Below are 22,673 nucleotides of genomic sequence, written 5' to 3' on the forward strand. Positions count from 1 at the left end.
CACAGACGTTCATATGCATTATTTGCGTCTTGTATCTTTGTTCTTTGTTTTTGTTGCATTTGTTTACATGTTTGGGCCCTGATGTTTTAAATGCTCAGAAACACCTGCAATCAGTACTAAGGAATTTCAGGGTTCTCACAGTCCCTTCAGAGTTACTACAACAAAAACAGCAAAGAGAAATCACTTTTCGAATGTGTGTAGGAGATCAGAAAACATGATGGTAAGTACAAAACATAGTGACACATGAATTTATATCTGCGATTGACTGGTACCCACAAACAATACAGGAACACACACGTGGCAAGTACACACAAATCAGGAGTTCACACAGGTAGGAGCAAGTATTTGCAACCCTATTTAGCACTCACACACACATGCATACACAAACACACACACATTCAAAACACACACACAAACACACACACACACACACACAGACACAGGGCAAAACAATGCCTTCCATGAGAACTGAGACAAGAAAAAAAATGAAATGTAATGACATGATGCTGAAGTGCTGTCTGGTTCATCAGTCTGTTAAAGTATGACTCAAAGTATATAAATCCACCCCCTTGTTCTCCACTACACATACACAATTCCCTAAGCATTTCCCACTGCGTACAGCTTGAGCAGTTTGTACAGCTTTTAAGCCTCTAAATATCCAAGTGCATGTCTCCCCCTCAAATGCCACAGTATTCATACAGAGAGGTTGTCATATGACCCGGCATCAACATGACAGTCTTAATGCAAAACAAAACAATCGTCAATTGAAGATAAGAGGAAGAATAAAAGGCAAAAAAGCTTTGTTATCTAAGAGTTCCAGCTGGACCGTTGGCAGTCTAATTGTTAGAGCTGGTCAAAACTATGCTTAATGTGACAATAACAGTGTGAGTACCAGGAACAGAGGGTCTGTACATAATTTAAAAAGGGAAAATAATCTGCTTAGTTATCTTCAAGGCAAACAGCACTTGCACTCCAGGAGGAGGTGTGTAGTGTGTGAGTGTGTGTGTGTGTGTGTGTGTGTGTGTGTGTGTGTGTGTGTGTGAATGAGGGAGAGCGTACTAGAGCCATGTTCTACTTGACAACCCATTCAGGTTCTCTCAGGTGAGAACGAGCGAAACCCTCCTTACAGGTTAGCCTGTGTTTTTTTCTTTTTCTGAGAGTGTACGCCCGATCATGATTGTGAATTCATGATTGTGAAGTCTCTAAAGTGCAGCAGCGACAACAAAAATTCATCGTCTCGAGCCTCTGCATTTCAAACAACTCGTGCAGCAGCTTCTTAAAGAGTATATATCCTTTTCCCTGTCTCTCTCACTCAGACAGACAGACAGAGACAGACAGACAGAGACAGACAGACAGACAGACAGAGACACAAACACACACAAACACACACACACACACACACAACTACACATACATTCCTCAAGCAGCAGCTTATTATGGGGCCCTCACTTGGTCATACATACACACACAATCATATTGCTTATTAGCTAAGACCTGACACGGGTATAAAGGAAGATAAGGAGGACCCAGGCTAGTACTGATCAGTGCACACACCTCAAAGCGTCAATGTGCTTGTGTAAGTAAATGTCTGCGTGTCAAAGCAGTGTGTGTGTGTGTGTGTGTGTGTGTGTTTGTGTTTGTGTTTGCTCCATGTGTTTTTGATATGTAGTGTATGCACCCATTAGAATCAATGGGACTGTACAAAACATTGTGGGTTTTACTGCAGTTGTCAATGTAAAGGGACACACACGTGAGTGTGTGAGCATGTTGTAAAGCAGGTAGGGGTTGTGTGTGTGTGTGTGTGTGTGTGTTACAGCAGGTTTCTGTGTGTTTGAGGGCGTCTGTTACAGTAGCTATATGTGTGTGTTTGTGTTTGTATGTGTGTGTCACAGCAGGTATCTCTGTCTGTCCTCCTCCAGTGTCAAATCCACCACTTCTGAGGGTGGCGCCCAGCCGGACTGGCTGGGGTTTGTGTTCCACGTGGGCTTGGCCCCCGTCTTCCAGGAGGACAGAGACTGGATGACGCCTCCACGTGGAAACCTGCATACACAACAGGGGTTCAAATGTGAAGGACATAAGGTACGGTATCGTATTACAGAGGCAATGGCAGTAGTGGCGAACTAGAATAAACACTGAATTCTGTACAGGGGTCCTATGCTAGAAATAATGTGTTTGATGGGTATAAAAAATGCATTGGCCATAAATGCACTGATGCACATTCTCTAATAGAATCATGCATACAGAGTCCATACGAGCCAGTATAAATATAAAAACAAATAGAAAGCGCAAGGTAATAATCAAATGTATAAATAATTGCACTACTACAGACAATTGCACTCATTGATGCACTTATTGTGGTTTTTAATTCAAATGTAATGTAATTGGATGAATATCGATATGATTGCAGTAGAATATTTTAGACGTAAAAGTTAATCCTTTTTTTTCCATCCTTCGGTAAACATTGCTATGCATTCAGTTCTGCATGTGTACCTGGGATTCTCCTGAACGCCGACAATCTCCACTTCACTGTCGGAGGAGGGTCGACTCACCTGCGGCTTCTTCGCCTCTGCCTCACCTGAAACAAAAATGTCAACCGAAATGTCAAAAAAATGTAACACCCGTACATTTAAACTACATTACTACATATTTCATGGTGTTTCAACGTTGCAGCAGTGAAAAAAAAAAAAAGTAAATATTTGAAACTATTGTTCATTCATCAACATTTCAAAATGTGATAAAACAATGGTCTGTGAGGTTTATATGTTTTTAGATCAAGATCGCAAATAGGCCTATATAAAACTACACTTTATTAATTATTTAAATTAATCTCAAATTGATTTAAAAACAAAAACATTGACAATAATTATTTATAATTATTGTGTCTGTCTGTTTTCATTTTTCCCTAGTGATGACGCAGCAATCGTTGTGAACGGCAGAAACCAGAAATTTGCAGTGTTCGCATGTAGATGTGCAGTTCATTTTCGACAAATTATAAGGAACAGCCTACTACATCTAATGGAATATTGAGGCACCTGTAGTAGTACCAAAGCCAACTCACACACCAAATCACATACAATCTCAAAACCTTCACCAATGGACAGGTCTGCATACAAATGGCTTTCACACCAAAAATCTAGACAAGTCTGGCAAGATGGACTGAAATGTTTGGCAAGAGGTTTTCAAAAACGCAGTGGTCGCCATGGACACAGACCTGAGGGGGCCAGTGAGTGGGGGTGTGAAGAAGGCGGCTCCTGCTCTGAGTGGGTGTCTGATAGGTCATAATGCCCCACCACATCTGGGCCAACTGCACAAACACACACAAAATACCAATGAACACAAAAGCTCCAATCAAAATTGTGTCTGTTGGGTAAAGTCTTTAGAGGGAGATATTGAAGACTATGCTTTTTGCATTGTCTTCTGTAAGATCAGGAGGTAAATGAAGGGAGAAGTGATTTATTTATTTTTTATCTTAGCAGGCTAGGTGTAGTTTAGTGCGACTCTAAATTGTGCAATTCTGATCAAAGTTGATATTATTAAGACAATCTTCCACTGACTACTAAAGCAAGTTAACAAACAATGGTCACAGGCAGGGTTCCAAATTCTGTGTTGCACCGTCCTTCATGACAAATCAGTCATTCTTTTGAATAAGTAGCTGGGGACAGAGCAGTTGGATATAGTACAGCTCTTCTAGTACACAATTGAGAAAAACGACATTCCTTGTTGTTTTTGCCTTAAACTATTAGCGTTAATCAAGTCTATCCAGCCAAGACGATAAAACCCTTGGCCGCTAATGCTAACCTTCCAAAGCTTCTAGCTAACATTGACCCACACTCATTCTGGTGATCAACATTCCACAATGGCACTATCAACCAGCTGAGCCAGAAGAATTTTAACTGCCATCGTCAAACATAGCAGTCAGATCCTGTAATTATTTCTGCTTTCCTCTGGTGTGTTAAAATTTGACAGCTAATTTTGAGAGCTTAGAGGATATAGATTCTTTGGGTTGTTTGTCATTAGTTGGGACAGCAAAAGGCTCCCTGCCAAGAAACATAGAAAGTCTTTTCACAACCAAAATGATAATACCAAGTCAACAGACAAGACATTTGCCGAAGATGTGATCACCTAATCAAGTCAGGTGTTCGGTTGAGTTTGGTTATGCGGAGAGGGCATATCTTGGTTTGATTTAATTTCCTGGCCGAGTTAACAACTCTTGATTGCTGTTCCCATTTACGCAACCTTTATGTGACCAGCTACTATCTAACGCTAGTTAACGTTTGACAACGAATAGCAATAAGCATTTCAGCTGTTCTTTTGGAGTGGATGGATGGAACATATCTTGGTTCTTTCAAAACGGCATAACTGAATAACAAAAATTGTGCATTAAAGACTCACCTCAGATAATATCAGCAATATTGTTGACCGAGCAGCTAACAAACCCATTTTACACCTGATCTGTGTCTGTCTAGCCATTTAATCAGTCAGATACACATCAATACATGTAATGGTTTTCTCCAAAAAACAACCATGTCTCTCAACTGGTGGCTCATGGAAACATTGAAGGTGTTCACAGAACATGTGTTCATCCACAACTACAATGCCTTTTGAAGAAAATATATGAACAATTGTGTTTATTCTGAAATGGGAATGGTGAAGTGAAAGCTAAGTTCTTATACCTTATTCACAAAGGGAAAAGGGGACTTTCATAAAGAGACAAAGTTCTGTGCAAGTGGCAGATGCATCCAAAATGTTGGCTAGAACAGAGCTCTGACATGAGTGGAAATTAACAATTGTGACAGAAATGTAAAAAGCCAATTACTGTAGTTATGGTGCATCCAGTACTCCTATTTCCAGTCGTATTTCCCAATTACGAGCAGGAAGTCACAATTCCTGCTTGTTCGAAGTTTGGTTTTCCGAGATAGTAAATATATAACAGTAAATGAGAGCCGTATGCACCATTTATCTGCAGCTCTGTCCTATTTGCGTGTAATAACATCAGTTTTAAAAACAACAGGGTCCACCTCCATCTGTCGCTATGCTGCTACAACATTTGTATGAAAGAGTTGGGACCTAAAATATTAGAATTGACTAGAATCAAGAAAAAACAAGCGGAACTGAAAACCAAACAAATTTGAATTTTGTTCAAATTGTTCGTTTCGTTGCATCATTTCAAACTGGTATTGCTTTATCTGGTAACAATAGCTAACAACAGATAATTGCTAACAAACGGTTAGCATCTTGTTTTTGTTTCAATTAGAACGTATTCAACTTTTGGATTCGGCCCATTCGGATTTATTCAGAAGTTTGGTAATAGTGCATTGTTAGCTTGTTTTATTTTTTGATAGAAACGAAAAATGACAGGGACACCCTCTCACATGATGCAATCAATGGAGGATGAACAATTGTTTCACTCTAAGGTGTGCGTGGTTTTCAGTGTATGACAGCCTGTCTCTCTATTGCCTGACTTGTGAAAACTTCCTTAAGGAAAGGCTATGCAAAGACAGAGATGCCCATGTCTTGCTTTACTTTGTAACGTTCACTACATAACAATATGCCTTAAAACACACTCACACAGAGGTCAATCTTCCTTGTATGTATTTAATGTGAACAGGCATTCAAATAAACAGGCACTCTAGTTTAAAGATATTTAACTTTGACAAGCAATTAGGGAGATACCCTAAGCTCCCCATTAAAGGTGTAAAGACAGCCTAATATTTGTTAGCACTTAGAAAGTAGTCCTGCACTCAGTCCATACAAAAAAATATAATAAAGCAACTTTCATAGCTTAAGTATTTTTTAAAATTAACTGCTCGTTTGTTAAAGAATGGATCTTCATATGGTCACTTGTAAGCGTGCAGGTATTGTCAGAGTATCTTAAGACAAATGTAAACGGTAAATAGAACAGTAAATGTGTTAACCACATTCATGAGGTGTGTGTGTGTGTGTGTGTGTGTGTGTGTATGTGTGTGTGTGTGTGTGTGTGTGTGTGTTATTGTTAACTCTGTGAATGAGTGCAAGACAAGCTAAGCTGGCTTGTATTGTTTTGTCACATGCAGGTTACCAGTTACAGCAAAGAAACATCAGACATACAACTCAAAGCAAAACCAAACAAAAACCATAGCTAATGACAACCAAATCAGACTCTGACCCATTGCTAAAAACACTAAAATGTCAACGTGAAAAAAAAATTCCTCATACACATCTAAAAGCAACCCTGAGACGTTGCTGGTCAATTCCTGGGCAATCGGTGGGTTCCAGTGTTAGGTGGCACGATAACATAGCATTGCTGGCATACTGAAATAAGAGGATCCGTGTTTTTTTTTTTCAGCGCCGCCGTGCACAAGTCAACAAAAAAGTCAGAAGCTCCTGAGTACCTCAAAGGCACATGCTCTCGGAGAGGGATGGGGGGAGGGGGCAAGAAAGAAACATGATGGAGGTAGGGAATTGTGGGAAATCGAGAGATGCGGGAGAAAAGAGAGAGAAAAAGAAAGAGGTGGGGATAGAGATGGGAGGCAGAGGGTATGAGGAGTACACGTTCCCCCGTCTATACATTCAGAGGATTGGAATCAACAGAATCGGGGGCTCCGCTGCACGTGGTATTTTGCGTGGCAAAGTTGGCATTGACGTTGGCGCTGGCGCTAAGCTGGGCCATGCGCCAGGCGGCCAGCGTCTCCTGGGACTCGGACGACGGCAGAAAGGAACTCTGACGGCCCTGCTCGCTCTCCGACTGATCGCTGTCCGAGTGGAGGCGGGCCAGGCGGTCCATCCACACGCGGAAGTGCTCCTCCGTCTGCCTCTGCATGACGGCAAATCGCGTCAGGGCCTCCTCCAGGACTCCGCCCAGGCCGCCGCCCCCGGTGGTAGTGGTGGTGGTGGTGGGTCCGCCCTCTGGCAGGAGGCTCCTCCCGTGGGAAGAGGTTCGGGAATATTCTGTCCGACGGCGACGGCGAGCTTAAAGACAGTGGCCAAGCCGAGAAACACACGTCACACGTCACGAGCACACACACAGGCGGACACATGCGAACGGACGGAGGTCATGCTATGTTTGTGTGTGTGTCAAAAAAGCGTTCATGGAAAATGGCACCCGCTAAAAAGGCGGTGGTTCAAACTTAACTGAGACATGCTGTAGACAAAATGCCACATCTGTACACATACAGACCCCACAAACAAATCACATGGAAAAAACCTTATGGACAAATCTCTGGTCAGGCAGGACTTCAACAACAACATTTCACTTTTAATTGAGCGATCACAATTATTTGTATAGCATCCCTATGGTTTTGTGAACATGCTTGTGACCATGCAGAGAGTATTAGATGCACAACTACTGAGATTAGATCAATTTGCATCTACACAATCACCAGACCTCATCCTAACTGAAGTCCAAAACAACAACAACAACAACAACAACAACAAAATGAATACTATGGCTTTAGGATAAGAACGTCTGTTAAATAATTTAAGTTCACCATATTACTGCTGCAGCTGTACGTTTTTTTTTTTTTTTTTTTGTATCTACAACTAGTAACTCAACTAGCTACATGCCAACAGATATGCCTTCCGAACTCCAAAAACTGCACCACTGACACTAATTTGGTGATCCATTTGGCAATGTTCCTACATTTTTCAGGGATTTCGGACCCAAAGTTCAAAGCTACAAAGAAATTACGTTGTACTGGCATAACAATAGATAACTAGCCAATAGCCAATCATAACGTTCCCTGCAGCCACCGAACACAACACCATTGACACGAAGACCAGCTGGACGGCTTGCTAAAAACATACGCAGAGCACAAACACCGAGAGTAATTAGCCAGTTAGGAAAGGTAGGTGTGTCCTCTCATTCCTTATATGTTCCTCTCATTACCATTTACAAATCAACAATCGTGAAGTGATAAACACCAGTTCCCAGCAGAAACACTTCTAAAAACAGTAGCTAAAGAGCCATAATGTTGCTAATGTTACAATTCAATTTCAATTTAATTTCAAATTCAATGTAATTCAAATTTAATTTATAGAGCGCTTTACAGAGTGTTAAACAAAAGATCTTAAATCTATTCAACGTTACATCCAGCACTGGGCTGGCCAGTTGACAATGTACATTTATTTATGAAAAGAAACACAAAGTACAAAACTGCCATTCCATTTCATGGATCTAGGTGTGGATATGATCTAGGTGTGTTATTTAAGCACAAATTTATGAGATCAGGTATATGTCAGGATCTGATTTTAAAAAGTATTTGTTTGGATCATGTGTCTTTTTGCGTAAGACAGGAGACTAGGATAAAGACTAGCCTACTAAGAGTGAGCCACCAAGAGAAAGTTCACAGAACAGCTCATATTAAAAATATTACTTTGCAGTCATTTAACAGTCTACTTTAGTTATTTAGTTTCCGTGTCGTGGATTCTTTGCAATGCGATCTTGTTTGTGTCGTGTGAATACTATGCAATGTATTGTGGATATAGTGCAATGTGGACTTTCAAAACATGTACTAATATTTCATGAAAAAAAATACAATTGTGCTAAAGCCTACCTTACATTGCCAGACTTTGCAAAGATTTGGAAAAGATTTTTGAAAGACTACAGTCTCAGACCCTCTCACATCTAAAGACAATTCATTGAGTTTTTAGTCACAGACTAGTCACAAGCCAGTCTCAGATTAGGATTTTGCAAAGACTGTGGTCACTATTTACAAGACTGCTGCTAGATTCCTTCAAATTATTTCCATCGTGCACTAGGCTATACGTCATCATCAACAGGAACTCACATGATAGGCTACTCATATCAAAGTATTTCTTTCGCGTTTCTGCAGCATTGTTTGATAGTGTGACATCACTAACAGACATACAGTTGTTCTGTCACGTAGAATAGCCGACTAATAAATTATAAGAAATGAAATAACAAGTAATCATACAGGCTACAGCTGTCGCCTATTTTGCCCCTTCCGTTTTCGTGTTCGCGAGAGGTTACTATTGGTTTTTAATGTTCACGTCACTATTTGCATGAGCCACGACTGAAAAGACTTCCGATAATATCAAACATGTTTGATATTGTCGTAACGGCAAAACTAGAGAAAGACTGCCTCCGACGGACTTAAAACCGCTAAGATTGGCACCTTACACTAAACGATTTAGATGACGGGAGCGCGCTGCGATTCTAGCACAACTCTCAAGATTTCCGCCCGATTTTGGAAATGTAGTCGTCGACTGTTAAAACAGACCAAAATCGTGCAATGTAAGCCAGCCTTAAGCTGAACTGGTCATTATTTAAAGTTAAACGGTGACCACCTGACAGATGTTGAAGATGATGCCATAAGGCCTTGATGAAACACACGGAGGAAAGGACAAGAAGAGCCATGGTGGACTTTTCAACACCAAAGAGTTGAGGAGGCAGCCCATTTCACAGGAGGCAGGCAAAAACACTGATTGATGCTGATTTTCAGTCTCAATCAACACAACCACTTGTCTGACCGTGAGGGTGGCTGGCAGGCCAATTGAACTTGATTGCAAACAACTGAGAGCTCTCCGCCTCGGAGCTACAAACTTGGCTGAGCCTCGAGCGGCGCTAGATTTTTCATTCCCAGCTTTGTGCATAATAATGGTATTAAGCTAATAGCAATTCTGCAGTGAACACTAGCTACATGCCATTTCAGTGTCTGATGAGGACATTGAGTCAACAACTGGTAATCAAACAGCCGCCTACTGATGTAATGACCACAGTGCCAAACTGAAACCTGTAATCACTGAAACCAAATGATTGTCAGCCACTTTTGCCAAGCAGCTGTACTCTGAGAATTCCAGAAGATAATCAAGACAAGACAACAAAAGATTCTTGCCCACTCACAAGAAAACAGCTTCGCAATTTCTATGATTTTTACAGACTTCACGCTGCCTGAAGGCCATGAAATTATTTTGAGATTCATCATTTATTTTCCAGGTCACACATGCCCATAGGAAAGCTGCCTAATTTCCACCCACCTTCGCTGTGAGTTCACACAGAATTGTAATATTTCTTTTAGAGACGTAAAACTGTACAATACACCTTCCCTGTCATTTTCATGGGCATGTTCTAACCTCATTTATCTCGGCCTCCAAGCCGCGTATAATTTGTTTAGTCATGGCAAGAGTTTAGGAAATGAGTTTGTGCACAACGGCGTTCTCAAAAGGCCCGATCTACCTACCCCTTGGATGTTGTGTGAGGATGACAGACAGGAGTGTGTGGAGGTGCATTTGCAGAGGTCCACATGGCCTTACCTGGTGTGTGTGAATTGATGCCAGCACCATGCTCATTGTCTGACGACGATGACGATGACGACGAAGATGACGACGACTGTGCGGTGATGTCACTGTCGGACGTGCTGCTGTCCTGCAGCAGGTCCGGCTTGCGCCTGGCGGCCGCCTCCCGTTTCTGCCGGCGCATGCGCATGCGCTCCTTCTGCAGCCGGCTCCGGTGGCCGCGCACGCGCACCCGCCCGTTGGCCTGCCGCTCTTGGCACCGGTTCTTCTTGGCCGCCATGGAGGCGTTGGGCGTGTCGCTCTCCGAGTGCGAGCGCCGGGACTTCCTGCCGGGGGCCGCCGCGTCCCCCCCCGCGGCCACGGAGCCGGCCGCCGCCGGCCCGGGCCCGGCGGTGTGGCGCGCCGTGCCCTCCTCCGCCGACGACTGCGTGTCCGAGTCGCCCAGGTGGCCGGAGGAGGACGGCGAGAGCAGGCAGGGGGAGGAGTCGCTCTCCTCGTGCGCCCGCGTCGTGCCCCCGCTGGAGCTCGTGGTCTGGGGCCGCAGGTCCTTGAGCAGGCAGGGCATGGAGAGCAGGCCGGCCGAGCAGCTCTCCGAGAGCGTGCTCCCCGCGGCCTCCTCGCCCGGCGGGGAGCTGGTGGGCGTGGTCTCGGACTTTAGAGGCGTGTCCTCCGTGCTGCACTCAGGGAGAGTCTCCGCCTCCTTCTCCTGACTGGCCATGCTCGATAGGGTGTGGCGGGGCGTCTGAGACAGGCTCTTGGTGGGATGAGCTTGCCTGCAGAACAGATCACCAGATGTCATTAGTAGGCCTCAATAATACATTCCATATGTGTGCCATTAATATTATGCGCAACAGAGTCGGACAGAATCTACAGGGGCTAATTGCTACATTTACAACAAACACACATTCACACAAGCTTATCCATTTTTATACACACACTAAAAAGTTCTCAGTGAACTATAAAATTCTATTGCCATGTGTGTGATATTTGCTCAAGCCCATAACATTTTTGTCACATTCTGCAAACATCTCACAATCCACTGGCTGCCCATCCCATGAGTACTACACTGTAAAAAGGCAGCACAGGCTCCTAAAACTAGAAACAAACTAAGTGGGGGCAGCCTGTCCCCCCAAACAAAACACTGTGTGGAGTTCCTCTGGGAATACCCAGAGTGAGTAACTTCTCTGGTCTATTTTGTTTGGTCTTAAATATAGATAAAATATAATGTATGTTGTTTTGGACAAAAGCGTATTTTTGTCCAAAACATACAGGACAACAGAGCAACAAGTAGGACGCCAACTTCCACCTAGCCACCTTAACTGAGGGCCACTGAGGACAGCATAAAATAGAATCACCCAGGTCTAAAAATCCATGCTATTCCTGAACTTCTGTCTCCCTCCAGTGGCTAGCCTTGATCTAGTAGTTGCCATTCGAGACATCTGTCGCGCCAACTCAAAACAGCTGATGCTTCACCTATAGAGCATCACAAATGTGGAAATGAAAATGAACACTTCTGCTTCAAGAAACCAGAGAATGCAAATCAAGAAAGCCGATATGCTCATTGCCTGCATGTGGCTAATGGCTCGTCACCTCTAGGTCCCTGTACAAGCATGAAACCCGTCTTGTGATGCAATGCAGAAAAGCAGAAACAGGACAAGGAGAGGGAGAGAAACAAAACCAAGACACCGAGGCACAATTCATCTTGTGAGGAGAGTCTTCGAATGCTTCCAAATGAATTCCCATAAGAGTGAATGACCCTGCTGCAAGGCTAACTGCCCAAAATGGGACACTGAGACACAGGTGGGTTGGCACACTGGAAGTAAAGACAAGATGCCAGATGCAGTGCACCCGGCACTCCTCCTGAAGACTGACTGTTTACGTCGGAGTTGAGCAACAGCCTCATTACACCACACCTCCAAGCTAATCAAAGCCTTCTGGGGACACCTGATGTGAGTGCCAAGTTCACTACGTCTGAAAGTCCCTGAGCCTAACGGGATGCAAATTGACAGCAAATAGCCAATTATACTGCAGTAGATTTGCAGAGGGTGGATAAAGCGACGATTCTGCCACATCACTAGCTACGTTTACATGCACCCTTTCTAATCCGATTCAGGCCCAATCGGAATGAAATTCCTTCATGTAAACAAGACAATCGGAATGAAAATCGCCGATCTGATTGAAATTTGGATCGGATTGAAAGAGGTGGAACGGACCCGTCTGTTAGTAAAATAGTTGTCATGTATACAATGGATCGGATCGTTCCCTGCTACTCTTCCCTTCTGCTCATGTTCAGAAAAGGAGGCGCAATATTTCTCTTATCAAAAAAGCCACCACGGTGTAGGCAGAGAGGGTTAAAGATAGTAATGAAAGATCTTTGGTTAGGTGTAAACATAAGCACTGGGCGTGAGGTTGAATCATATGTTTCTTTAAGGTCTATGGTTTAAACAGTGACGGATAACATGGCATCGGAAGAATAGGCTATTTAGTTTCGTGACACTTTCAAAACAACAACAAAATCTGACAGCATCTTGAAGTTTAGGAAGTACTAGGCTGCAGGCAGTTGGATAGCCTATAACTGGCAGCTGCGTAGGCTTTGGTAAAAGCAACGACTGAAATGCAGTGACGAAGTCTCGTTTTCTGAAAGCCAAATGTTAACAGGTAGGCTATGTTTCGGAGGCTAAACGGCTATTGAAGTTAGGCCTACGACTACAGTGGAGACAGATATTTTGCGATGTCTGAAAGAACAGTGTGGAAGCTAGGTAGACGGCAAGGACCTATTGATTGAATGCATTTCCATACAAGTTTGAATTTGTGTTGCTGGGACTTGTCAGGCGCAAAACAACTAGCTGTTCAGTCAGACGTTTTGATGGTTTGCTACCCCGTCAGATTACAGGATAATCAGCTATATTTCTGGCTTTGGAATACTTCTGTATGACCGTGCATGAAGACCGTGCATGAAGTTAGCATTTGCTGACCGACTTGCTGTGCAGTGTGAAATCGGCCAGTGAGTGTTAGGAGGACGCAATTTTTGTTTATATTTTCGTCGTTTTAGTCATTCTAATTATAAGGAAAAGAAACGAAACTCTAGGCCTACTGATGTTGCTTTTGAACAGAAGAAAGCAGAGGCAGAGGATTGGAAGTAGGGAATATCTCACGCCTCAAACGTCATAGGCTATAAGCTCGTCCATCTCGGGGGAGCAAAACTGCAAGCAGGCTATACGCGTGAAGCTGACATGTAAACGCGCGCATCCAAAATACTCCTTGCCATGTAAACATCCACCGATCCGATTGACCGATCCGATTGGTCATTCCGATGGTTGCATGTAAACGTAGCTACTGTCAGAAGCCTGACACCCAATCTAGTAAGGGAACAATCAGGAAGGAGCCATTCTAGACTGGTTGTACTTAATGGTCAATTAAACTCACATGTGGGAAAGTATAAAAAACATTGACAAGATTCAATCAGAGCTTGAACCTAGCCTCCACCTTGCTATCTCTAATGGCAGAGTAAATTTACTAATCCCAAACGAAGGTCCCCTTGAAAAGACAGGATGAATAATACTGCATAAGGTGCTATTCCAACTTGAATTCAGCTAATCAAGCATAGCATGAACTGCGACAGGAAAGAAACTTAAGACATTTTCTGATAAAATAAGGGAAAATAGGTGCAGATGCTTGGCATTGAGACAGAAACAGTATTCAGTGAAGAGGGAGTTCTTGTTCGCTTATAACAAAGAGGCCATAGCAGGAACAAAACAGAGCATATTTATGCACAGGGATTCACACAACCACCCATAGGTGAAGTTAAGATGAACACTACTTAGATCACACTAAATAGTGACTGGAAGTTAAGTCTGCAGCTTACAACTTGGCAGAGTCAAGAAACAGCATGCAAACCGTTCAAACTCCAAAATAACACAGGTGAACATACATGGGGCATATGGCAGCCAAATTATTGATTAGAAATATGCATTGGACTCCCTATCTAACAAGAGTCTTATCTAACAAGACACTTTATTTACCTACACTTAAAATTCAAATGAATGAGGTCCTGAGGCTGAGTACCAAGAGCGTGATCTGGCAAGCTCTGTCTCTACATCGTCCTCTCGTGGGTTCATCTGTGTAGGTGTCAAGGTGTCCCGCCCATTAGGCCAGACACCTGCACATTCTCTCTACCGAGTCAGTTCAGAAAGCCAGACTCGAATGCCTAATGTCGTGACCTCTTAACGGTATCTTCAGCCGCACATCACTCAAGTCTGCACGAGAACTTGTTCCGAGACCCGCTCATGTTGCAGACGGGACCTTGCGGCACGACTGTAATTCAAGCTAGCTACTCACACACCTATCCAGTCACTCAAGGTGCGGCAGACCGCTGCAGAGTAGTTATCCACCATGCATGAAAGGATACCGGTAAACGTGCATAAGAGGAGTTACAGATGAAGGGGTAGACTGGGATCATTTTAGACGACTAACATTGATGCAGAGAGGAAGCTTCTGTGTCCATTCACTCGTGTAAAAAATGCAACAAACAACCGAATCCGATCAGTATTAAGCATATGTATTATGTGTAGTTTACACTCTCTGCAGCTGAAACTTCATGAAGTTAGAGCTGTCCGTCTGTTCCCTCCATCCTACCAAATGCTAAACTAGCTAGTGCGCCTAAAGCCCAGTAACCTCACTAGCCAGCTAAAGTTAGCCAACGTCGCACTCTACCTTTGACTTCCTGGCTAACTAAATTAGCATGCTAGTCTTTGAAGGCCTTGGAGCCATTTTTGGCTAACGTTAACCAGATAACCCCACTCCTAAATCTAAAATAAGCTACTTACGTAGGTAGCCTAGCAAGTCCCTATTTACTGATTTTATTGAGCAAACTTAGAGTAAAAACTCAAAGTGGTCACATAGTTATCGGCGACTGAAAACGCTTCCAAAATGGAAGGCTAGCAATGGAAGGAAATCACTGGCTTTCCAGCTGTCTGCTTTTGCTTGCTCTGTTAGCCAGCTAGCTAGGCTGCTAATGTTAGCATCCACAGCAACGATTATTAGCCAGCTTACCTGGGATATAAAAAAGCCCTCAAGTGTCTAAGCTCTTCACCATCCTACTGGATCTTCTCCTTTCAGTCAATCATCAAACATCAACAATGCATAGGCCAGATGCAATTGAAGCCTTAAGTTTTTAAGTTTTTCACAGACTCTTTCGAATGCCGTATCACTTTGGTCAATTCAAAATGTCCCCACTAGCCGGAGTTTGAGTAATTTTTGTTTACGCAACTTCCTGTTGGTGTAGCCAAGAACAAGTAGCACTCCTTGTGGGGTGGCGAGGAATTGTCTTGTCGATTATATTATGAATCAGGATCAGAATATGACAGAATGCAATGTGGCATGTCTTGACTGCTGACAGGCTATTGTAGACTTCCCTGGACACTTCTATATCCAGCGGTTGGAATATGTGCTGCTGAATGGAGTTTGGCATCGTTTTCCTGAAATGTAAGATTTTCTCTAAAAAAGAGAATTGTGCCATTCATTTTGCCCATGTCATACTAATTCACCCACGTGCCATCACAGATTCTTGCTTTTTTTTAAAGATTATTTTTTGGGCTTTTTATTCCTTTATTTGGACAGGACAGTAGAGAGAATGACAGGAAGTGAGTGGGAGAGAGTTGGGGTGGGATCTGGAAAGGACCACGGGGCGGTAATCGAACCCGGGTCGCCAGCGTACGGTGCAGGTGCCCCAGCCAGTTGCGCCACTGCCGGGGCCACAGATTCTTGCTTTTGAACTGTGTGCTAATAACAAGCGGGGTGATCCCTCTCCTCTGATCCAGATGATGCACCGTCCATGATTTCCAATCCAAGTGTGACCAGGACAATTTTCCACTTTGCCTCAGTCCATGTTAACTCCCCCCATAATAGCACTTCGCAGAGGGGAGGACCCTGGGCCCGCCGCAGGCCCAAATAAGATGAAGGTATTTCTGAAACATACTATTTCTTCTTTCCTTGGTAGAGTTTTAACCAGCATTTGTGGATGAGCATTAACCCATGTTCAGACAATGCTGAACATTTTCAAAGATTTTCTTTGTCTGATTTTGAATCAGAGCGATCTGAGGCCCAAGAGATCACAGCCATCCAATATTGTTTTTCAGCCCTTGTTTACAAAGATTTCTCTGGATTCTCTGAATATGTTAATATTATGTATAGTGCAATAAGTTCTTTGCAATACAAGCTTTATTCTTATATACTGCTGCTGACCAGCAGCCAGAACAACTGACATCCTGAATCTCCTGAATTACTGAAGCAGCTGTGATACTTGGATGATACCTTGGAAAACTGAGCTGGTACTAAGCTGGAAGTGATTCTGTTGGGTGAATAGCAGGTGGAACTCTGGCCAAAAATCCATCCCAATGCACCACCAGTGCAGTGACAGGGACACCGGGCTACAGAACATGCCGTCCTTCGGATGAGACGTTAATGAGATGAGACTCACTGTGGTCTTTAAAGATCCCTATCACAAAGAGTAGATGCGTCCCTGGTGTCCTGGTTCAATACCCAGACTGGCTCATTCAGTCTGTCCCCTTAATCAATCCACTGTGTAATTGGCTCATCCATTCATTCCCTCACTCTCCACCTCAAACTGGTGTGTTTGGTGCATATTGGCTGTCGTGCATCACCCAGGTGGGTACACTTAGTGCAGATCTCAAACTCTCTCCTCGATGCTCGGTCCCCGAGGCTCATTCCCACTGATCTACACTGGATAGACTATCCCATTGTTGCCGCCCCATCATTCTTTATCTAGATCAGTGAGGACGAGGATTGAGTAAGGAAGGGAGGGTGTATAAAAGACCAACTGAGAGGCACCCTGCATTAGTGAGGTTCCTCCCTTACTGTAAAGAACCCTTGGAGGCAGAAATGTCTTGTAATGTTGTTCTGTGAAGTGTTACACAACAACTTTGACTATTGATGTTAACAGAATGTCAATTGTTTGCATCTGTGTGATTCTCTCTCTATCTCTATATATATACAGTATATGTAACAAAAATCCCCACAGAGCTGTGTGAATTGTTATAAAAGCCAGTGTGTCTGTGTATCTCTCTGTATATCTGTGAGTGTGAGAGAGGGATAGAGAAACATAGCAGCAGTATACAGTATTTGAAATGGTCGTTGAAGATTCTATCAATATAATTCTCAATAAGAACATTTCATTCCAGCATCCGTTTCAACACTTATCAAAGTGATATATTAGATATTAGCCACATAGGGTATGTCTTTTATACTCTTACATTTTATTTATCTTGTTATGACAGCATTAATAGCAAACAAATACACAACCATCTGTTTAATATTCAAAGTTAAAATAAGAAATATATGAAACAGTTCATCTCTCGCAGCAGTCACATGGTATTTTTGGAGGTGGATTTATAGGCATGAACTAGTAAATGTTATTGCAACTGGTTGAGATAACATTTATGTGTTTTTAACTTAAGTCAAACTGATTTCAAGTTAATCCCTGTGGTGTCTCAAAGACCAAAAATGGTCCAGTTTGCCTAACTGGCCTTCAGAACAGCAACATGCCCACCCGGATGCTTGGACTTCATGCTTCCAAAGTGCCTGGGAAAAACGGGAGAGTTAAAATATAAAACATGTAAACCTTTTGTGCCCATACATTTTCATTTTTGGTCAATTTGTACATGTTTCTCTCCATGTATCTGACTCTGACTCTTCATATCTCATTAGTCCCCTTCAGCCCCTCTTGTCTCTCATTCATGTTACCTCCAGCAGTTGTTTTCATGCTCATAGGCCTCCATAGTCTTGTGATTCGAGACTCCATCAGATCCTCCAACAGCAAGCAACAGATCATTGAACACCAGCAATGACACCTAACACACACACACACACACACACACACACACACACACACACACACACACACACACACCAATAGTTCAGTCATAAGTCCATTCCATAAATCAGTGGGTTAACATTAATTCAACATATGTGTGTGCTTACTAACTTGGTATCTCTTGTTATTCATAGGCTTGACAGGGGTCCAGCGGAGGGCATCAGAGTCATACTTCTCCGCTGTTTTAAGGGGCAGGCCCATGTCATCCCGGCCGCCCGCCACGTAGATCCGACCCAGAAACACGGTGCTGCCAGCGCCCTCACGCGGGGTCCGGAGTGGCGGGCACGGAGCCCAGCACCCGTCTGTTGGGCTGAACCGCTCCACTGTCACACATACAGAGAACATGTCCTTGTCACTGTCTTAGTTAAGTCTGATGTCTATGTGTTTGCTATGTTTGCCTCATGTTGTATGTAAATGTGATGTGTGATGTGCCTTGTCCCTAATACTTGTTTTACGTGCTGCAGAACAGGAACCTGCTGGAAATCAGCTTCTCACATAGTCAGGTCCATTTTTAAACTGTAACTCTGTTACTTTTGATACTTTCCTGTATAATAAATATGAAATAAATAAACATATGGAGCACATAATGAACACACGCATGTGAGTGTCTATGGCAATCTTTTATGTGTGCATACCCATGCACCAACACACACACCTATAACTCACAAGCACAACCAAGTTCCATTTCAGTTTTACTGAAGTTTCAAATTGTGGTATTTGTGCATGAATAACAGAGACATGTAGCCAAGGTGCTGTTTATTCCATACTGGAGCTGTGAGATATTGCGTGAGAGAGGATATATGTACTGTATGGTCCTCTCTCATTCGTCCTTGGTCCTCGTTCCCACTGATCTAGATAAAGAATGATGGAGCGGCAACAATGGGATAGTCTATCCAGTGTTCTTTATAGATCAGTGGAAACGAGCCGGAGGACCGAGGAAGGAAGGAAGGGTGGATAGATAAAAAGACGAATGAGAAGGGCCCTATGTGCACCTGAATCAAGGATGGTGTTCCCATCTGTTCCCCCTATGACGTAAAGCTGTCCATTCATGACCACAGCGGAAGCCCCAGCCCTCTTGTGCTGCAAGGGTGCCAACTTAGACCAGGCGTTACGGGAGGGATCATACCTGTACATGTAACAGACACAAACACACACACACACACACACAGAGAGAAACACATAAATAACACAAGGCATTAAATTGACCTTCATGTCAAAGCTTAGCGCAGCAAAATGCAGGAAGATAATACTAAACAGTGATTTCACCAAATACACAAAAATGTTCTATTTTTTTACCCCTCTGTATCAGTGTTTACTTTTGCATTTTTGAGGTGATGAGGAAGGCTATGGGTGGAAATTAGAGGGTGTGTGTGTGCGTGTATGTGTGGGTGTATTGCCTATTACCTCTCTACTGAATTGAGGTACGTGTGCCCGTCAAAGCCTCCAATGCAGACGAGGCATCCGTCCATCTCACAAACACACACTCTACTTCTTGGAGAGGAGAGTGATGGCAACTCACCATTCCACCCGCTTTGACCAGGGTCATACCTACACACACACACACACACACACACACACACACACACACACACACACACACACACACACACACACACACACACACACACACACACACACACACACACACACACACACACAAACCACAATTACACCAGGAGCTATGTAATGGCTGCTATAAAAGATTTTTATTATCCTAATAGCAATGTTTTTATACGAGGGTGTGCATTACTTGTGTGTGATTGTGTGAGGCATGTTCAGTGAGTATTAATAGAAAGCAATCTGTTGAGGATGGGAAGTACTGCTTGAACACCCCCAAAACGTCCACCTGTCACCTGGAATTCAGCGTGTCCCTGGCTGTAACTATGACACATGCTCCAGGCTTTTCTTTTAGACACATTCAGGGTCGCCATATTTATGGATATCGGCATACTCAATTGAGCGACAAGACTAAGACTAACAGCAAAAGTTAAGACAAGATATAGAAGGACATAGGATAGTGAAGTGTGTGAGGCAGTTAAAAGTGAGCTTTGATTTTCCTTGAGCCACACTTTTAAATGACTCTTAAGGTTCATATATGTCAGACATTCCCTTATTGCGGGGGGCAGGCTATTCCAAAATGTATTACCCTGTACTGACAATACTCCAAATGCATCTAAAACATATTACACAGTCCTCTTTGATAGAGGCCCTTGTATTTTGAAAAATGTCATTCATTGGGGGAGGGGCAAGATGATGCCTTGTATACAAAAAGACATACTTAAAAATGTTAAAATTCTCAAAACTCAATAGTTTCTGTTTTTTAAAAAGTTTTGCTGCAGGTAATGTTCTCCTAAATACACAGCTTCCTTTGTCCTCAAATAAGTAAAGGGTGTGTGTGTGTGTGTGTGTGTGTGTATCCTCACCTCTCCATGCTGCTAATACAAGTAATCTCGTCGGCACCGCCGACCATGTAGATAAACCTGCCGACAGCACACACTCCTGCATCTCTACGGTGTCGCATGACGGGCGTGGTCATTTTCCATTCGTTATACTCAGCGCAAAATTGTTCGACGGGACATAAGGGGTCATCTTTGCTCCATCCACCCACTTGACACACGGACACACACGGGCACACACACACACACACACACACACACACACACATATAAAGTCATCAGTGCTTTGCAGGATTCAGATTTGATGATGATAGAGTATTAATGATATACAGTTATTCCTAATGCCTGACAATTCAGAGACAATGACTCACCCACGTACACCACGTCTGACTGTGAGGATTTGCTTTTCCTGTTGCTCTGATTGGCTGGTATAGCAGAACCTCGAGGCTGTAATGAGCCATTAAGAGGTGTGGAGTCCAAGGCTTCTCTGCCCATTGAATCATTGAAAAAAAAATTACAAAGTTGAACACACAACCAAATTTGCTATTTTCATACTTCATGGTAGGTGGTGGAGTGTTAAAAACATGAGCCATCGTGACATTTTGACCTTGTAAAATAGACTGAATTCTCCAATCTTGTCTAATGTATCCGTTTTAGAATAAATTGATCAATAGGTACGTCACTGATTTTTCATTTATAGCACTAAGTAAGTGCCACAATTATGCACTTGCATTTTATGAACCGATTATATCAGTAAAATCAACAAATCAGTGTTAATACCTATAACAAGGGAGTCTTGTGTAAAAAGGTAATAAAGTCATATTATGATGCCTGAGGTCTCTAAAAGATGCAGTACTTACCCATTTTGTGTGTAGACGCCCATATCTCACAGTGTCCTGTGAAGACTGCTGTCCTTTGTCCTCCAGTCTTCTCGTCGCTCCCTGTCTCCTCTCTCATCACATGTCACTGAGGAATTTAAATGCCTGGGAACAGCAGTTAAAACAACATGCCCAGCTGACAGTCCACACACACACACACACACACACACACACACACACACACACACACACACACAGAAGGCAGAAAGACGAGAACTTGGTGAGACGTGTTTGATATTTTGGGATATCAAGAAGAGGGTTACAGAATAGGAAGGAGATAAAGAGTTAGCGTCCTGCACCAAGGACTATCTATCAAGGAGATGTTGATGGGGGGGGTCGTAAAGGTCATTTGTGTGTGTGCCCGCGGGTGACGAGATATTCCTGTCCTGACGAGCTGATGATCAAGTCCCTGGTCGCTCGTCAGTCATCATACTTCACATAATATCATCACCCATGTACTTGACACAGCCACTTATGTACACACATACAGTACCCGACCCCCCGGTCATTAAGGTCACGTAATAGAAACATAATCACAAAGGATCTTGAAGGGAAACCCCTCAAGTGCTCAACACATGGACAGTGATTCTATTTTTGAATTTTGTTAGTCTGAGTCGCAAAGCCTCAATATTCTTCTCAACTTGCAGGAGTCTACACAACGCCATCTATAGCAGGACTCGACTCACTTGAAGGACACCAGAGGAATGCTGCAGTAAAATCTAACCAGTCTTGTGGGTGTTAACATATGATGACTTAATGATGACTTTATGAAACGTCTTCACACTCGTGTGAAAGAATGGCCTAAAGAGAAATGCAGAGAGAGAAGGAAAAAGAGAAAGAGAACTGTTTTTTTTATATCATAACCTTTAAAATGATAAATATGTCCTCGCCACATGCAATGCAGCATGGGACATCGGATACCCTCTGTCTGAATGAGTCTCTTTTGGATGAACTTCGCATCATGAAATCTTAGCAATCCAATACACGGCAGGTGGTTGTCCACTCCCTGTATGTGAGCCAGGACACCATCACATTCTCACACCAGGCACCTTACTACACACTACACACTACACACACACTGACTCATCCACCCACTCACTCACACTTCTGGGAATACATTTGGCATAGCTTTAATACAAATTCCCATAGAGCCAAACTGGATCGTTTTTTCAACTTTAGTAAATAGAATTAGGTACGACACATGCATTATACTGTCTCTATGAGATGAATTGTACTTTCAGTTGTCAAATGTATGATGAAGTGTTAATGATCACA

At 43.1% G+C, this 22,673-nt stretch overlaps 2 protein-coding genes across 4 annotated transcripts; both read right to left on the reverse strand.

The window, feature by feature from the left end:
- Nucleotides 1-14: 14 nt before the first annotated feature.
- ark2n (arkadia (rnf111) N-terminal like PKA signaling regulator 2n) lies at nt 15-15,495 on the reverse strand. 3 transcript variants are annotated; one of them, XM_062553842.1, is made up of 5 exons: nt 15,286-15,493; nt 10,252-11,006; nt 3,212-3,304; nt 2,491-2,575; nt 15-2,040 (listed from the first exon to the last, which is right to left on the reverse strand). In XM_062553842.1, exons 2-5 carry the CDS (start codon nt 10,949-10,951, stop codon nt 1,887-1,889), a joined length of 1,032 nt encoding a protein of 343 aa, XP_062409826.1. In that variant the 5' UTR covers nt 10,952-11,006; nt 15,286-15,493; the 3' UTR covers nt 15-1,886. The 3 variants fall into 3 exon arrangements, with proteins under 3 accessions (XP_062409826.1, XP_062409827.1, XP_062409825.1); XM_062553843.1 differs by lacking the exon at nt 3,212-3,304 and having other exon boundaries at nt 15,286-15,492; XM_062553841.1 differs by lacking the exons at nt 15-2,040; nt 2,491-2,575; nt 3,212-3,304 and adding an exon at nt 5,567-6,948 and having other exon boundaries at nt 15,286-15,495.
- Nucleotides 15,496-17,738: 2,243 nt separating this feature from the next.
- On the reverse strand, nt 17,739-20,724 carry si:ch73-29c22.1 (kelch-like protein diablo). Its single transcript, XM_062553438.1, has 6 exons — nt 20,548-20,724; nt 19,529-19,672; nt 19,117-19,250; nt 18,236-18,447; nt 17,995-18,101; nt 17,739-17,832 (listed from the first exon to the last, which is right to left on the reverse strand). The coding sequence occupies exons 1-6, from the start codon at nt 20,658-20,660 to the stop codon at nt 17,769-17,771; spliced, it is 774 nt and encodes a 257-aa protein (XP_062409422.1). The 5' UTR covers nt 20,661-20,724; the 3' UTR covers nt 17,739-17,768.
- Nucleotides 20,725-22,673: the final 1,949 nt, after the last annotated feature.

Source organism: Sardina pilchardus, chromosome 14 (assembly GCF_963854185.1).
Source record: "Sardina pilchardus chromosome 14, fSarPil1.1, whole genome shotgun sequence".
NCBI lineage: Eukaryota > Metazoa > Chordata > Actinopteri > Clupeiformes > Clupeidae > Sardina > Sardina pilchardus.

What these genes read in the sequence shown, in the direction of transcription:
- ark2n (XM_062553841.1), bottom strand. Translation starts at nt 10,951, where the DNA reads ATGGCCAGTCAGGAGAAGGAGGCGGAGACTCTCCCTGAGTGCAGCACG. An exon ending in CATCAATTCACACACACCAG is followed by an intron (nt 6,949 to 10,251) that starts GTAAGGCCATGT and finishes ACTGTCTTTAAG; the next exon opens with CTCGCCGTCGCCGTCGGACA.
- si:ch73-29c22.1 (XM_062553438.1), bottom strand. Translation starts at nt 20,660, where the DNA reads ATGACCACGCCCGTCATGCGACACCGTAGAGATGCAGGAGTGTGTGCT. An exon ending in TACCTCAATTCAGTAGAGAG is followed by an intron (nt 19,251 to 19,528) that starts GTAATAGGCAAT and finishes TTACATGTACAG; the next exon opens with GTATGATCCCTCCCGTAACG. An exon ending in GAACACCATCCTTGATTCAG is followed by an intron (nt 18,448 to 19,116) that starts GTGCACATAGGG and finishes TATGTGTGACAG; the next exon opens with TGGAGCGGTTCAGCCCAACA.